The sequence below is a fragment of the Trachinotus anak genome, unplaced genomic scaffold (assembly GCF_046630095.1).
Source record: "Trachinotus anak isolate AG129_WGS33_773 ecotype Australia unplaced genomic scaffold, CSIRO_AGI_Tana_v1 ptg000013l, whole genome shotgun sequence".
Taxonomy (NCBI): domain Eukaryota; kingdom Metazoa; phylum Chordata; class Actinopteri; order Carangiformes; family Carangidae; genus Trachinotus; species Trachinotus anak.
In genome coordinates, this window is record NW_027273864.1 from 21630273 (window position 1) to 21648548 (window position 18276).

Genomic DNA, 18276 nt, shown 5'->3' on the forward strand with positions numbered 1-18276 from the left:
GGAGCAAGTATTTTACATTTTTCCTTTCGCCTAGCATGTAATTGAAGCGATTGAAAGTGACCTGATAGTGTCTTGTTTTGGCAACATTGAGAGACTGCTGAGCTAATAAACAAAATGAGGATTTAATAGTGTGTTGCTAAATGCAGTTGGCTGCTACTACACCTGGATCATAGCATCAAATTACATTTGAATCAAAAAACTCCCGGTAGTATTGAATAATATTTAATAAAGTCATCTTGCCTACCTTTAAAAACACATCCAATTAAGCTTGAATAAATTCTCAAAACACTTGTGTTTCCTTTTTCATAAACATCCTGGCATCCGCTGCCCATCATATCTCCTTACTTAGCATCTGTCTGATGTCACAAGTAGGCAGAAGCAGCGTTTTGCCTTTGCTTTTAAGTAGCGTGTGACTCATAAATCCGCACTCCTATTAATTCTCCTCAGCCTGTGTAAATGACCCTCCTGGGTATATATAAGCTTGATAAACCAAAGACATGGATGAAGGGACAGAGAAGAGAGAGACAGAGAGGGGAAGAGTGAAGGAGGGTGAGGGAGGGGTGAAGGCTCGGAGGCTCTTTGAGGAACAGAGTTGTTAGCGCTTTGCCCTCAGGGTGAATGAGAAGTAGCTTTGAGGGCTGTGAGGCCCCGGGTTGGCACCCCACCTAAAGGCGTGTTTACCACCGTGTTGCGCCGCGGCTGTGCTTTTGAAGGATCAGTCTTGAACGCGCCTCTAATTAAAGCTGTCATGGCTGGGTGCCTGCAGGGATAATGTTCTATTATTATAGTCATTTGTTTCAATTAAACGCTGGGTGATTTTACAATAGCAGCCGTGAACCTGTGTGAGTGAGCCATCACTCTAAACAAGATGGTTCCAGTCAAGCGGGGAGTGAGGAGAGGAAAGTCTCAGGACTCGCAGAAGCATTGATCACAGCATATTGAAAGAGGGCGGGACGGGATGGAGAAAGGGTCTGAATGTCAGATTAAAATGCATCAGCAGGTGATGTTAAATACTGCACGATACCCTGCTGCATTGTAGGGAAGATGCTTTATCACTGTAAGTAAATTTCCATTACCATTTACATTTTGAAGCCAGTAGACTAGAAGTGAATGGACTCCAGCTGCACAGACGGCTTATAATGAAAAACTGACAGATTTATTTTAGATGGCGGTAATAAGCTGAAACATGACCCCAACATTTATTGATCCTTTAGCATGGAGAGGCTGCTTTATTATGATGCTAGTGCAATAAAACCTTGCATAGTGATCAGCCCGCTTATTTAAACTGATGAAACAGATGCCACTCTGGTATAATCATCATAAGGATGAAGCAAGTTTAGCTGCTTTACTCTCCTCTGGTGTGAATCTCTCCTCTTTCTCCTTGTGGCTGCGCAGAGCTCTCCTCTCCCCTTCTCTCATCTCTGTGCTGGTGGTCAAATCCCCTTAGCTAAATCAAATGGTGCAGGCAATTGGAGCGGCCGTGAAACCATTTCAAAGGTAAGGTCAGCAGGAGCAGGGGAACAATGGCTTTGTGATATTCCATCTCGCACACAATGTGCTACACATAATTGGAAAGCCTTTGTTATTTGACTCCCATTTGACTATGATGTACAAGATGTGAATACAAACACGACAGGCGTAACGATGGCAGGAGAAGATGTTCACACCGAGTTTCCTGGCTTTACATCACAGTTAAGGTCTGCCTGGCTGCTCATCACCAAAAAAGCAATATCTAACTGTCCCCTTGCAAACTTTGGAGATGAATTTTAGTCCTTAGGTCATGTGGGTTTTTTCTTCTTTTTCTTTTGTAGTTTCTGTACTTTTCCCTCTTTTATTTTTCTCTTTCTGTCTCTCTCTCTGTTCCTGTGTCTTCTTTCCTTTCCTCTTACTTTTCCTCCCGTGTTTATGAGGGACTCTGTTCTCCTGGGGCTTTATAACAAATAGCTAAATTGCTAGGAGCTTAAGCATCGTCAAGACAATACCCAAGAGAACTCAGAATCCAACTTTATAAATAATCTAAATATATAAAATTAGGCCACTGTATTGCTCAAGTTGGTAGTTGTACCACAGCAAAAATACATTGTACATGTTGAGAGTCCATGAAAAGTCAGTATGTGTTAAAGAAGACAGAGAGCAGTGACCAACTAAATCCTGTTACTCACAGTGCACCCCCCCATCCCCCCGCCCCTCTGTTGGCCAGCCATTTGGATGATACCATTAGGAATTACCATACAGTACCTATGGCAACCAGCAACCTTTGTCAGATTCTTTCATAATATTTGTACAGCCGTCTGCCGCTCGCTTTATTTAGCTCAGGCTTGATGGCACTATGTGATAACTTCTTGCTCTTTCTGTCTTACACAGGTGAAAGCACCGGCTAAAAGCACTCTGAGACGTTAGGAACGGCTGTTAGAAGTAGATTATCACAGCAGGAGTGTTTGGAAAAAATGAGTACTGGTCCTTCAGGTGTTATATTTTGATGCTTTTAGTAACTGTAATAAGCTAATGTACAATTTCATACATAGGACCCTTTATGGTTTATATATTGGTTATATAATGTGACTTACACTATTGGCTTCAAACTTCTACTAGAAAACAATAGTTGTTATGTTTCTGTATTTTCTGATGACTAACTGCTTTTAGCACTGAAAACGTAATATATGCCATGAAATGTGATCGTTATAAATAATAGCGTAAAAAATGTCTGCTTGATTCAAAAACAAATCAACAAATATGAGGAATTCTTATTACTTTTTTTTTTTTGACTCCTATCTATAGTCAACCAGACTTTGGCCCTCACTCCGCTCTGCACCACCTTGATACAGAGGATGTTGTCACAATTTGTCTGAAATCAATTACTTAAAACAGAAACTGAAACGATTTACAGCTGTGATCCCAGGGTTTTGCTGGTCACACTCTCACGACGCTGACACTCAGTACCCACGATGCCATGGTGACATGGTGCCTTCCCCCGATGAACTCCACCTTCTCTGCATGTCTCCCTCTTGTTTATATTAAACATGGTGTGGCTCAGATTAAAAGGTGACAATTTTGCCTGGAGGCTGTTGCTATGGAAATGCGTCTGCTATATCTATGATAGGGCCATTCATGTTTGATTAATTGGTTTTTCAATGCTTCTTGGTTTGTGAGGAGAGGACCCTTAAAGAGCAAGTCCATGGAAAATGGAAAATTAATGGATTTCTATTTTCTTCTCTTTCCTCTGCTTTTTTCCCTGTTTTTTTCTGTCTTACTTATTTTGCTGAAGCTATTTCCTCATGTTTTAAGAAGTATAGTGATGGTGTTTTGAATTATGATTGGAAGTTGAAGATTGCTGTGAATGGGGGAGGTTAGAGCTCGGTTATTTGAAATGCAAAAGGAATGCCTTTGTTCATGGCTGCCTTTTGTGAGCAGCTGCTGTGGCAAACACAGAATCTAATGTCATGCGAATATTATGAGTTTTCAAAGCAGGCCAGGGCCTCATACAACATTACTTTGTTGTGCATTTTATATTCTGGCAATCTACTGGGACCAATTATGATTAGAGAGCTGAGCCTTCATCTCTGAACCTCTAACTTGTGTTTATCAAGACCTCATATGCTCGGGCCCTTTCAATTTGATCTTTTTTGCACTGCACTAATGTGTAATGTATTATTTAACTCATAAATGTTTAAAAGAGCTAACAAATGCTAGTTCATCACTTTCTGATCTGTAAATTGCCAAACATTCCCATTTATGCCTGCATTAAAAGCATCCTTTGGTCCGTGCTCATGTTGTATCCTGATGAATCTTAAAGAAACGCTTTTGATGTAGTTATTATTGAAGATCTTTTAAGACTGCTAAGAGCAGAACTTTGTGAGAGCCTGATTCTGTAATCTCTCTGAAGGGTGTTCTCCGTGTGAGGGTCATTCAACAGCTGTGAGCATCATTTTTATTTCTATATGTGGGCAAAAGGTGTTCTTTAACTTGGCAGTAAATAATATTTTTCTCCTTCATAGTACGTGGTTAGAGTAATATATCTGCGGGGGGTTGATAGGGTTGCTGATCATTGACTCAGTGATTGCTTTACCAGCTGCTGACATTTCTGGCTTTTCAAAACTAAATTTTCAGAAGCAGGAACTGAAGACACCAACCAGGCCACTGTGTCTTGAGGATCACTGAGCGGCTGCAGTTGTTACACTGCCTAGTGATTGACTGTAGAAGTCATCAGAGGTCAATAGAAATTATGGATTGTACCTTTAACTGCAATAGAGAGCTCCCTTGAAAAAATTAAATCATTTTGAGTTAAGTGGTAATGGGCCTGCGTGTTGCATGGGTGAATGTTGAAGCAGTGCAAAACTGCCTTGAGATACAGTTCCCCAAAAGTCTCATAGCTGTGGAAAAACATGAACTGTATGAAAAAAAGAAATCTAACTTAAACTACAACGGAGTTTATTTTTCAAAGATAGATTGTTCATTTAAAAATCAGGATTACACCTGCTTCAAGCTCTCCATAGATGATTTCACTTCTTCTTGTGTGTGCTTTGACTGCGATTATTTCTCATTTTAAAAGATCAAATATGTTTGGGTCACTTCGCTTGATTGACAGCACAGTGAGTCACAGCAATTGCTGCTCACTGCATCCAACATCAGGCTCCTCCTCATGGAGGATGTAGTTTGTTCTTGTGACTGACAAAGATTGTGGCAAGACACAATCCCAAAAGCCTCCAGGATTCAAAATGAGACTTGAGAAAACTAAGAAGGATGTCACAGATTCATGTCATGATTCTCTATATGGTATTAGCCCTGAGGGTGAACATGCTGTACGTGTCTTGTTTTGTGTCAAAAGTGAAGTTGCAGTGAGTTCATCTTGATTGGCTTGAGCTGAGAGGTGATATCTTCTTCTTTTTGCGTGATATTCGGTTGGTTTAGCTTACTAATAACCTTGTTCAGTTGGATTTTCATAGCAATGCTCAATGAAGTCAGTGCTGAAGGCAGGTACCAAACAAGCAACAGATAAACTCGCCACAAAACTACTGTATAGTGCATGTTACTGCCCTAAAAGAAAGTGAAAAGGAAAGAGAAGCTTTCTTCCCACCGACTTTAGTTCAACTGTGAGACCTGTTAGAGGGTTGTTTTTCTGTCTGTCTAGTTTTCAACAGACGTATTTTCATCTTTAACTCTTACGTCTGTACGTTTTTTTGTCTTTTTTTTTTTTTTTAGCCCTTGTCCAACACACGTACATATTTTCTCAAATTTGATAATGTCATCTCCACTTTTAATTAATTGCATATTGGGCTAATTGGCAAACTTTTATCACCTTGAGTAGAGAAGATAGTAAAGCTGGTGTTCTTCTCTCACCCCAGATGCAGGAGATGGCTTTGCACCACCACCAACAGCAACACCATCACCACCACCCAGACGGCGCTCATTATGATCCCGCCCGTAACCACCCCCTGATAAACAGCTCACCTCCGATACTGCCCAACCCCATGAGCGCACTGTCCCAGCTAAACTCTCAGGTCAGCCGGAGTGCACTGCCTCATGGCTCCCCCTCACCTCCCGGAAGTAAATCGGCCACACCCTCCCCCTCAAGCTCCAATCAGGAAGAGGAGACTGATCCTCATTCGAAGGTACTGATGCGGCTTCTCTGGCTTGTAGCTGTGGAGTAGCAGGCGCGGGCTTGGTAGTGCTTCTCTGGGAGATTTGCATGCTAGCTGCAGGAATACAGGGATAGCTATGCTTGTGCTTCTTTTATTTAGTTGCCTGGATGACTCAGACTTGGTCGAACAGTTTTGCCGGAGTCAGAGTTATAGCTTTGATTTTTTTTTTCTTTTGTGCATATAATGGTGTGGTGCAGTGCGGTCTCACATTTGAGAAGAAAATTGCTTTGAGATATTTAGTCTATGATTGAATTAAATTTTTTTATCCCTTTTCTTTATTCTGAGATACACATTTAAATGAGAAGAAACATTTAGATGAGTTATAAAATCAGACAAAGTGCAAAAATAAATTCACCCTCAGAAAAATTTCTTTTCCAACTGCACACATGTGCCTCACACACACGTGACATGACATGACATCTTTTAACATGACTCAGTTGTTGAAAATTTTCTTTTTTTGCTCTCAAGTGAAGAGACATCATTTATGTGCAGATGTGAAGGATACTTGATTGGGTTGATCAGCAATGCAGATACAAGGTCTTGGCAGTTCCATCTAATGTACAGCCTGGTTTGAAACCTACCACTCATCCATTGAATTCACTCATTCATTTAAATGAGAAGAGGAGGATAGTTGTTTAGATTCATTTGGTGTATGTAAATCTGTAAAACTGCTTTCATGAATTGCCCACCGACCAATGTCCCCACGGATCTGCTTCGTTTCTATCAGGGGAATGTGAATGAGCGTATAATTTAATCTGCCTCGTCCACAGTGTTTCAGATTCATCTGTGTATTTAAATGCTAGGTTGCAGAGATACAGTATAACAAGAAGGGGGATCCTGTAGTTTAAAAAATATATTTCCCGGCCTATACATCTCTGCTGTGCTTCTCACTGGGTGTGTGAATAAAAATGATTACCATCTCTCCTATCAGTAAGTAATTCCATTTGCTCTCTCCAATTCATTCTGAGACCACATCAAAGCCAGAGCAGATACAGCAGGCGATTTAAAATTCCTTTCACCCCTAGCATGAAGAGTCAGAGTTTATGACTTGCTGAACAACTCAAAAATAAAGATTTGAAAAGGTTTGATAAATTCAGCTAACAGATGTTATTTTTGACAAAGTAAGGCAGAAAAGAAAAACTGCTGTCAACCAGCGCCTGTGTCAGAGTGTGACTGTCAGGGAAACATCGCTGCAATATTCAAACGCTGACTACACGGCTGTCGAACAGAGATTGAATTATGGATTTAATGAAGTTTACATGCTTCACCTGGACCCAGTGTTATAAGCGTTCATCAGAGACGCAATTATTCCCTCCAAAGGCAGTTGAATTGTTAGACCTTGTTTCTGCAGTGTCAATAAGCTGTTTCGCTTCTTGTGTGTCTCTGATGGTCTTCCAGATCACAGGCGAGAAGCGGCCGTCTTCAGAGATGATGAAGCCCAAGCCCAAACCCCAAAAAAAGAAGAAGAAGAAGGATCCCAATGAGCCCACAAAGCCTGTGTCAGCCTACGCCTTGTTCTTCAGAGACACCCAGGCAGCCATTAAGGGACAGAACCCCAATGCTACCTTTGGTGACGTGTCCAAGATAGTAGCTTCCATGTGGGACGGACTGGGAGAGGAGCAGAAACAGGTAGATTCATGTTTTCCGCATTTTACATTACCTGCTAATTGCCACTGACTGATGATGTCCGATTCATGTATCGAATGAATTACAGCTGTAGAAACTGCCATGAAATCATGTTGTGACGCGTTCACAGACACAAATGACAATTATTTTCATTATCGGTGGATCTGCAGATTGTTTTCTCAATTAGCTGATTAATTATTTTGTCTATGAAATGTCAGAAAACAGAGGAAACTGCCCGTTATATTTCTCCACAACCTGAGGCAGTGTATTCAAATGTCTTGTTTTGTCTGAACTACAGTTAAAAGCTTAAGTATTGTCAGTTTATTATCATATACGACAAAGAACAAGATCAAATCATCAGCTGAAATCAGCAAATGTTTGTTAATTTTTGCTTGAAAGATTACTAAAATGATGATTCAATTATCAAATTGGTGAGTGATTAATTTTCTGTTAATTGACTAAGTCATTAGTCCACTTATTGTTTCAGCTCTAAACACATCTATTAATAAATTAGTCATGCATTAACAGTAGACAATCAAATCCTGTCACTAGCTTGAGTGAATGCAATAATAAAAAAAGGGAACGGTTTGGTTTCATCAGCTGCAGATATATTTGACAGCATATTTTCAGGAGTCAATTTCACTTTGTAAAGCTTCACCTGTGCATAAGGAACTGCAGCAACATTTGTGAAAGCATTTCCGTCCAGCACATTTTCTATTTCATTTTAGCATTCCAGACCAACAGACAAAGTCAAAGAGGTTTCTATGTGTTTGTGGTAACAAATGATGGTGTGAAATGAATGGAAAACGAGACAGTCTGATGATCATGCGCAGACTCATATTTTTAGAATATCCAGTCAGGGCGCAGCCTATTGGGTGTCAAATAAAAGCACCTGTCTCGATGACAAAGTGCAGCCCATTCTCCTCAGCCGCAGCCACTGTCGACTAGACCCTATCTAGCATGTGTGTGTTTTTCTCCCACCAAACCTACTTTATACGCTGGACTTTGGAGGCCGTCTGTCCCTTTTATTTGCAGTTAATTTTTGCCGCCTTCACCGGGGCTCTTCACCATGAATCTTCATTTTGCCGCTGACACCCTTGAATGTGAATTCCTCATTTCCTGTCCTTTTATTTATATCTGTTGCCTGGTGATTTGATCATGCTGGGAATACAAGATTAGCAATTGCCTTGTCCTTGGTTTCGCCTCAAGGACATCTGCTCCTGAAATGTTATTGTTTGTGCTTCTTAACCCTTCGTGTCCTGGCTTCTTTTTCACCTTTGATTTTGCACCGTAGCGCTCTCTCTCTCTCTCTCTCTCTCTCTCTCTCTCTCTTCTGCTCTCTCTTCTGCATTTGTCCTTCACAGTTTTACCTGGGAACAGAGACGAAACTAACAAAAGGGCAATTCCACCATTAAAAATCTGTCCATTTGTTGTGCCATTCCACAGCTAATTTTTTGATTTGTTTGTGCATTCATGTGTTTAATCAAACGTGTCACCTCACAGGACACACAATTAACTGCAGGTAATGATGTCATTATGGACTGAAATGTAGTACCCTTTCTGTGCAATAACGCTGTGATTGCTCTAATTATTCTCAGTGACTAACGCTGTCACTTATTCCAGCACAGCAAATGGATAAACTTGATAACCATGTATTTGCAGAGTGTAACCAATTTAGCAATTGCATGCTAATATGCATTAAACAGAAAAATCTCCTGTCCTTGGTTTAATATAACAACATGTTTTAGCTTACTGTATACCCAACTGCTGACCAGTGACATTCAGGGGAAATGCCTTTAGAATATGTTTAAAAACTTAAACCTTAAACACTTCCCCCTGCTCTTGAATAGTTGATGCATATGCTGTTATGCCGTCTCTTTTTCTTCCCCCAGCGCTGTCTGTCACGTCATCTCTATAGGACCGATGGGGTGTGTTCTATAATGTCACAGTCAGACCCTGTGGAGCCATGCAGGAGCACCAGAATGTAAACACAACCCTTCCCCTACACACGTCTTTGTTTTAACTAGAACGTGGCCCCTGTTTCCAATTACCTGTAGCGCCCCTCAGACGCACCGCGCAGCTGAAATGACAAAAGTGCAGTGAAGGGAATATGTGTTATTGCTGTATTTTATTTAAATAATGATCAGAAGTTTCATCGCTGCGAATTCTGTTCTTTTTTGTGATTCTTTTTGTCGTGCATTTTCCCCCTCCTTTGCCTGTGTTGTTGTGTATTCTCCAGCACCGTCCTTGAGTTTGGGAGAACAAAGTTTTTTTTATTCATGTTTATGTTCATATTTTCTTTTTTATTAAGATGTTTTCGTAGCTTGCACGTTATACAGAGTTTTTTTTTATTTTTTATTCCCAAAGGCCTTTGATTTACTGTGCAAGATCAATGCATTATTTGGGCTGTGTTATTCCTCAAGGTGACTACATGTTAAAGCTGCCCCAGAAACACAAAAGAAAATTTTTCTTGTTTTTGTTATTTAAGATTAAGATCAATTTTCAGTTTTTACCAGAGTAGGGAGGAACACTGATAATGCAGTTGGGGAAGAGGGAGGAAAGACCTTAGCTTTATTTAATTGAGTCTGCTGTGTTGGAGTTGTGTATTTGGTAAAAGGTCGGAGATAGAAAGAAACGAATACTGTCACTTTGTGTAAACGGCACAAACTCTCTATCTTGGCTAAGTTTTAGTTGCCGTTCAACAGCATCTGTTTCTTTTTTCTTTTCTTTTTTTTACAGCTCTCTGCTTCTTGTCTCCCTTATACATAAACGTCTTCGTTTCTTTTTCTTCTTTTTAATTTGTAATTGTCCCCTCTTCCTCTTAAAAATCTCCTCTCCTCTCTGTCTCTATACTTCGCGTTTTATTCCTCCTTCTCCTCCTCCTCCTCCTCCTCCTCCTGCTCCTCCTCCTCACCGGTTGCTCTGTCTTTCGGTCGTAGGGGTAATCACTCCCTTCGGTGTCAGCAGGGTGCGGAGTTATTGTCTCCTGTAATTAACTGGTTATCAAACAAGAACATTTCATTAAGGTACAATTAGGGGCTAATTCAGGCGGGACACCTCTGTGTCAGGATTACGATGGAGGCATATGCTCTCTCCTTGCAGCTTTGTTATTTTTAATTCATACTGACCTGCAGCCTCTGACGGCTTCAATTGCTAATGAATCCACTCACTTTGGAATAATTAGACATCCTTAGGCATGGTAATTTATTTAAAAGTATCCGTCGTTGCGCGAATCATTAGCTGTGTTAAATTAATTTGAAATTAAAGCTGCTGGGAGTAGTTTGGGGTTCATTAAAGAGGCAGCCATGGCTCTATCAATATTTAAGGGTTGAGGGCTAAGGTTGTCAGTTTTTTGTGTATGTTTTTTTTTTTTACAGTTAATTAATTTCCTAGTAGATATTATTTGTTTTTATTCTGAAAATCTGTCGTCTTCCACAAAATCTGAACGTATATCATGGAAGGGAAGTGCTAATAATAATAATAATAATGTAAATAGGGATGAGTGAGGGGATAAACATCAGCTGTTTGAGCAAGAGATTGTATCCGTCTTCATCCCAGTTTGTTTGCTGTTCTCTGTGTATGTCTGTTTGTGTATTGACTGTATGCGTTAGCGGCTGCCTGCCTATGTGCATTCAGCAACACATGAATGCTTAATGGTTATTCTACCCCACCTCTTTGAAAGAAATGACCCCATCCATGGAGCCACAGACAGTCTCTCACTGAGGAGCAGTAATTACCCACTGCATTCATACGCGCGCGCACACACACACACACACACACACACACACACACAAAAGCACGCACACGTGCTCCTTCATATTAAAATGCTTCAGAGTGGAGCTGAGATCTGAGTCTTCCTCATCGATTTAAGGGTGGACTTTTTGCAACTTGTTTTCCCTGCATCAGAAAGGCAATGGCAGCTATAAAGAGCCCATGAGTGACATGTGATGACATCAACTTGAATTCCCTGTCTACATGCATCATTTGAGGTTCATTCAGAAGGCTTGAGATTGCCTCTTTGCTAATGCTGTTTTGAATTTTTTTTTTCTCATCTGAATGATTTGCTGGGACATCAGCTCTGATTAAGAGATGAGCAAGAGCCTTGACAGAGGAGAAGACCTAAAAGCAGTACACCAAATGACAAACAGCTTCTCACTCCTCATTTAGCTCCGTAATATTTCAAACTCCATTTTGAACATTATTGCGCACAAGCTTTCCTGCTGTTTCCTTCTGGGCATTTTTGAGGAAATACAGTAAATGAGTAAAATGCAGCAAAAACAGGCAGATGGTCAAAACTTCTTGACTTGATAACCGTGAAGTGAATGCATCTGATATGTTTTTCATCTGAGAGCACACTGCCAGGTCACAACAATCATACCATGGCTCCCAAAACCCCATCCACATCAGTCAGTGTTGATCACAGGGTCATTTTAGCCTTTAACATCACCTTGTAATCAATCGCTGTTGTTGTTGTGTTTGCTCCTGCAGAGCTACAAGAGGAAAACAGAGGCTGCAAAGAAGGAGTACCTGAAAGCCCTGGCCGCCTACAGAGCCAGCCTGGTTTCCAAGGTAACCGCGGGGGTCATGTCTTTGATATACATGGGTCAGCAGCGATATAAGGGATGATAAATTAGACAGAGAATTCCTCTCACTTTTATTCCAAGGAAAGGGTCCACTTGCTGCACTAAAAGGTTAGGATGTTTGTGTGTGTGTGCGTGTGTGTGCATCTATGTGTGTGTGTGTGTGTGTGTGTGTGTGTGTGTGCTGAGAGGAGAACAGTGAAAATTAGGCCTCAAACACAACCTGATTTGCAACCTGGGGAGAAATGAAAAGTAGCAATACATGTTTGTGTGTTTTTGTGTGTGTGTGTGTGTGTGTGTGTGTGTGTGTGTGTGTGTGTGTGTGCGCGCGCACATGTAAGAGCAGAAGTGGACATTACCTATCATTTGCTGTCCTCCCTGATGGGCCGCTAATGTGTTGGCTGAGGTTTACTCACACCTACCGCTCTCTCTTTGCTGCAGGTTGCTCCAGTTTAGCCCCGAACATGAATACATTTCTATCAGCTTATGTGAAAACCATATCCACACTGTAAAAGCCCCCCCAACGCCCCAGCCACCCACCCACCCACACACACACACACACTTCTTACATCTGCGAAGCTTCTACCAACGTTATCACAGTATAGGGGTGTTTCTGTTCAATCGGAGCGCCGCATTTCATTCCTCAGTGTCTGCATTGTTTTCGAAACACAACTCTAAATTGCATTAGCATATACCAAGCTCCTCCTCTTTCCCCCCTCCCTCCCTCTCCCCGTCCTCCTTCCTCCCCTCCGCACAGTGCCACACTTCCTCTCATGCTCATGGGCCGAAAACAAGCACCTTGATTAAAGCATGAATAGTTAATTCATCAGCCTCTTCACTGTGGCATACTTTCAACTAAAAAGACTATTCTCATCTCTTGTCTTTGGTGCAATTAGACATTCATGTCAGAGCCCCTATACAGAGGTTTGATTGATACTATATGTTGGTAGATTGCCAGTCAAAAAACTGACTGACAAAAATAAACCTGCAGCCCCCTCCCCCTCCTTTCACTCATTCAGTAACAGCCAATCAGAACGCAGGGCTGGATCTCATGATTCAACACGACTCTCTTTTTTTTTAATTACCAATGAAGGAGTCTTTTCAAAGTGAATTGGGGTGGGTGGAATTAGAGGTAATTGGAGCCTCATTTGAAGGATTCAGATCTTCAGCGTGCACCTGTTGCCTTTTTGTTTTGTGACGCATGTCGGTTTGTTTGGGAGAAGAGGAAGAAAAAAAGTTTGATTGCTGCGCACTGTAAGTCACGGCACTTCTCTGAGTCCAAAAACTCCTAAGTACAGAATATGCTTTAAAAAAAAACCAGCCACACTATGTAGTAAATTTCACACATTTAATAAATGCTTACAAATGTCTTTAACTGTTCATATAGTTCATATGAAACCCTCTTATTGAAACACATTAAAATTAATTGAGGTGCAACAAATCACACCCATCATCTACTCTTTCCCTCTCCCTTCTCCCCTATTTCTTTAGTATTGCATTTTCCACTTGACCCTGCAAACGTGTCTGTCCCTCTGCTTCACCCGTCCCTCCATCCTGTTCCATTGATTATTTCAGGGTTTCAGAGCGATGGATGTGAGCCATTACTAAATAGCAGACCACCACACATCACTCCAGCCAGTCTGACAGTTAATGAGAAACACTGGATGTATTTCATACTTACATCACCTCAAGAAAAAAAAAAAGCAAGACAGAGAGTAGAATAAGTATGTGGGTGTTAAGTCTCAAAGCATCAGCGGGGCTCTGTGTGGGATAAACAGAGCAGTGACCATGGCAAGCATTAGCCACAGTGGCTAAATATAAGTTTAGGTAATGAATAGTACAGAGTGCTAACTGTTTTGCATGTATAGTGCAGTATATAGGCTGGAGGTATTGTTACAATGAGCATAATCATCTTCCTCCTCCTCTCTCCTGTCTAGACATACAATGACCCGGTGGAGACAAAAAGTGCCCAAACAAGCCAGGCTTCTCCACACATGATGCCAGCCAACCCACCCCTGTACAGTGTGCCACCTCCTCCCCAGCCGTCGTCGCCCTACCTGGGGCCCGGGGCCTTCCCTCTCACCGAGCTGCAGAGCTACGCAGGACACGCCCCTCGCCACACCCTGTCGCAGACGCTCAGCCAATCGCAGATGCTGCCCAGCATTAGTGCCTCTCCCCCATCCTCCTTCCAGATCAGCCCTCCCCTTCACCCCCACCAGCAGCTCTCCCTGCACCAGAGCTCGCTCCTCAACCAGCCTATCCGCATGCAGCAGGTCCAGTCCCAGTCAATCATCCCTCACCAGATGGGGCTGCAGGCCTCTCTTCACTCCCCACCTCCTGGGCAGCAGGTAGAGCAACAAACTGAGACACACCTGCTGCTCTGGAACACTTTGTGCGTTAAGATGTTAGCCTCATTTTCTGTCTTTCTTTCTTTCTTTCTTTCTCCAGGGTTTTTCTCACCTCCAGTCAGAGTATCAGAAGAGCATTGGGGGTTCCCAGTCTCCAGGAGCCCCTGGCCCAGGTCCAGGCCCTGGAGTGGCTCAGAGCCATGACTGGGACGGTGAATACTGCAATCGGGAGTGTGGCAACCACTGCAGGTCAGTGGAAACAGAGGAGACAGTTTTATTTGCTTCCCACAGTCTGTTTTCCACAATAACCTTTGTTACTGCAACTCATCAAATCACACAGGCTTGAATGGCACTCGGAAAGGAGACAAATGAACTGAGCACAACCAAGCTTTATTTACTCTTTGTAAAAGGCTAAATATATTGTAAAAAAAACAAGTAATAAATCAGATACGTTAAGATTATGGGACACCAACATTACCTTTTGAATTTTACTACGGATTTTCCAGTTGAATTTGTCATGAAGATGCGGGTCGTATCTGAACCTTTAGCCCGGAGCTCCCGCAGATATAAGCATATATTGTCATGGCAGACATCTCTCCCACTGCTTTCACAATAAAAGTGTTGAAAATTGTCGGCTCTGTTCCAGTGAGACAGGAGACAGCTGGAGAGGTAATGGTGAGATAATAGAGCTTGTCATGTGATTGTCAGACAGCAGTAAAAAACAGATGTTCCTAACACAAGTTTTCACTGTTATTGTACTAAATGGTTTGGCAGGCTGTGCTGTCCTGCAGCACCGGGGGATATTCTAAGGCGACGGTGCCCAGCATGCTTGAGGACTATATGAAATGTTTCATTTATTAACCGGCTTTGTTTGGAGTAAGGTTGAAGCCGAGAGAATGGGTGTTTTGCTTTAAATTGTGGCCATTCGGAGAAAAATATACCTGCTATTTATCTGTTCTTTTGTAATTCAGTCTTTTTTTTCCTTTACCTGTGTTTTTCTGTTTGTAATCTAACCTGTGCCTGTTTTTTTTTTCCTTCCTCCAGTGGCAGCATGATAGGCAGGGACAAGCCACTCTACCTCACCTGAAACTGAAGATCATACTCTGTCGACAAATACGACACCGAGGAGTCTACTCTCACCCCTCCCCACCCACCCCCCCCCACCACCACCACCACCACCACCCCTTCCTCTTCCTCATCCCCCTCACCCCTCTCCTACCCCAACCCTCTTCTGATGCACACATACATACAGTGTACACTCAACATACAATTACATACAAACAAACACACACACACACACACACACACACACACACACTTATTCTGCCTCCCAAACACCATCACCACCACCTTTTTTTGTCAGTGTAACTATCATTTCTCTCAGTTTCTAGAAGAATTTGTGACCAGAGTTTTTTGACTAGATGACTACTGTCTGTACCACTTAATGTATTAGCAGTCCTCTTGCTGTTTAAATTTGCCAAGCACTTATAAAGCCCCCCCCCCGCCCCCTCCTCTCTGCCCACCCCCCATCCCCCCACCCACCCCTCCACCACCCTTCCCTCCTCTCTCTCTCTCGAGTTGTGTGTCTGTGCCCTCTCCGTTACAGGCTGGGCTGTTGAGCACTCCTCTTCTATGTCACCATCAAAGTCCCCTCAGGGACCCCATCCAGCTTTAATTAGAGTGAGAAGAAAAAAAAAAAAACTACTCTTCCTCTTCTATAATCATTTTAATTTCCTTTTGTGTTTTTTTTCTTTTTGTTGTTGTTGTTGTTGCTGTTTTATTTATTTCTCGCTTGCGAAATTGTTCTTTTTTTTCTTTTCTTTTTTTTAATTTTGCCAATAAGCGTTGGGCCCTGTACTGTAGAGAAATATTAACTTCTAGTAGGTTCAGCACAGGCCTTGATGTTATGGTAGCTTTGCTTAAGGGCCTGCAAATTAATACAAAAAGCTTGGGTGGGGAAGAGAAACAAAACAAAAAGAATCTTTTTTTAATATTAAAGACCTGTTTAGGTCTACTGAGCTGTCACAGTGTGATTGTAAATATCACTTTTATGGGATCAAATTGGGAATTGGAAGTCCAGATAGATTTGTTTCTTCTTTAATATTACATGTAAGTCATTTTGTGTGCGTGTGTGTGTGTGTGTGTGTGTGTGTGTGTGTGTGTGCGCGCATGTCTGGACGTTAGAATGTACCCCATTCATAACGTGTGCAGCTGAGTGTATAAGTGTGTATGTGCACGGACACACACTCGCGTGCAAGAGTGTCTCAGTATTCGAGTGTCGAGTCTTTCTCGTGAATTTTAACAGCCTTGTGCAGCTGGATTTCAGAGGAGTATTTCACACTCTCGTTCTTGCATTAAATCTGTGCTCACTGGTGTGTTTTTTCCAATAAAGTTCAATCTAAAACTGAATACACAATATGTGTCCTGCAGATCATTAAATGGAAAGAACCAGGTGAGAGATAGAGAGGAAGGACATAGAAAGAGAGAAAGAAAGAAACGCTTGGAGATAAAAATGAGATATAATGTTGCAGGTGAAAAAAAAAGAAAAAAAGAAAAAGATACTGTCTCAAAATGCCCACCCCCCCAACTCCCACCCTGTTCTTATTTTGTCTGACCATAATGTCGATTTTGTCTCCTCGACATGCAGAAATGAAGTAATGAAATATGTGAATGGAGCCATCACATCCACATTACAGTGATTTTTATAAGTTTCTAGTCGGTGTTTGGTTGTATTGATCTCATCTTTTTAACTTTCGTGTGATTAACAGAAATGCATTTTGCTGACGAAGGCATCTGTTTTTATCTCTTTACTGTAGCATCTTTCCAGTTTTAGTTGTTACAGAACTATCAAATTTTAAGTTGTGTAAAAAAAACCCTGCCAATTGTAGTTATTTTATTTGTAAAGCCAGTAATGATAAATATTTTAAATGGTTATCAATATATTGTTTTCGCTAGTTGCCCATCAGTCATTTGACAGGTTTTCTTATTTATGAAAGAAATTAGATCACTTTTGCTTCTTACAATGGAGGTGTATTTTTATTCTTATTTTATTGTTGGTTTTTTTTTCCTTTGGTTTGATAAAAATGATGATGACCACAGCAATGATTAATTCTTTATTTTTTACATTTTGGATGCTGCTCCTTTCTTTCCTTGCCAGCAGCATCTGTTTGTGTCACAATGCTTCTTTTATTTCAAACCTGCATAATAAAAAAAAAAGTTAAAAAGTGAAAATGCCTGATGTCTGTTAATTCTCCTGCAGACTTTTCTTTTTGTCTACTGCTCTAATGAGACGATCACACTTTTTTTTTTTTTTTTTTTTTTTTAAGACATGGTAATCGCTGTTTTAAAGATCCGTTAACACCCCCAACTTTCTGTACCTTACAGTGTATTTGCACTTAGTTGCATTTGTATCCTATATTTATATTTAGCTCAGGGCTCCAATGGCATTAGCTAATTAGCCATGGATACAGTCTACACGGCCAGCGTGGATATTGCCAGTAAACTATCTTAACAAACAAGAGAGCAGATGCGAGAAGACGTTTGCTTTGCTTGTGAAAGTGGTGCATCGTAGGCGTCTAGTGTGAGATAAAGAGAACAGAGAAATGCAATGTGCACACAAACTCAGGCAACCGTCCAAGTACTGATTTTACCCCAATTGCACACAAGTCTTCTTAGAGACTTTGTGAGAGAGAGAAGGAGAGATTGAAATGGAACTGTCACGATCCCTCCATTCAATGTTTTATTCATTTTACGTCTGCCTGCTGTCTCTTCTTCAGTGGTATTGAATTGGCAAATAGATCATTATTGGACAATTGGAAAACCTGCCACTTTGTGATATGACACACATTATATGAAAATCACAGTCATACATTCTTAATGCAGTGCCTGATAAAAGAGGTTTTGGGTGCAGTCACACAGCTCGGTCTCTGTGCCTTTTGTGTACATACAGTCGTGTGCTTATTATGCGTTTTCTTCTTCTCTGTGTTAGGGTGTTGCCAGTCCTCTTTATTTGTGCATACCTGGTAACAATGACTTCACTTCTTTCTTATTTTAAACAAAATAGCTTTTCCTTTACTACATCTT

General features: G+C 41.3%; 1 protein-coding gene across 4 annotated transcripts in view; it reads left to right on the forward strand.

Annotated features, from left to right (window-relative positions):
* tox2 (TOX high mobility group box family member 2) overlaps positions 1–17417 on the forward strand; it is a 108573-nt gene extending 91156 nt beyond the window's left edge. For 3 of the 4 annotated variants that reach the window (XM_071493803.1, XM_071493802.1, XM_071493801.1), the window contains 6 exons: positions 5343–5609; positions 7038–7268; positions 11754–11834; positions 13783–14193; positions 14294–14442; positions 15238–17417. In XM_071493803.1, the coding sequence (XP_071349904.1) occupies positions 5343–5609; positions 7038–7268; positions 11754–11834; positions 13783–14193; positions 14294–14442; positions 15238–15280 (1182 nt within the window). In that variant the 3' untranslated portion in view covers positions 15281–17417. The remainder of the gene's footprint in view (positions 1–5342; positions 5610–7037; positions 7269–11753; positions 11835–13782; positions 14194–14293; positions 14443–15237) is intronic. The other variant, XM_071493804.1, reaches the window with a different exon arrangement.
* Positions 17418–18276: the final 859 nt, after the last annotated feature.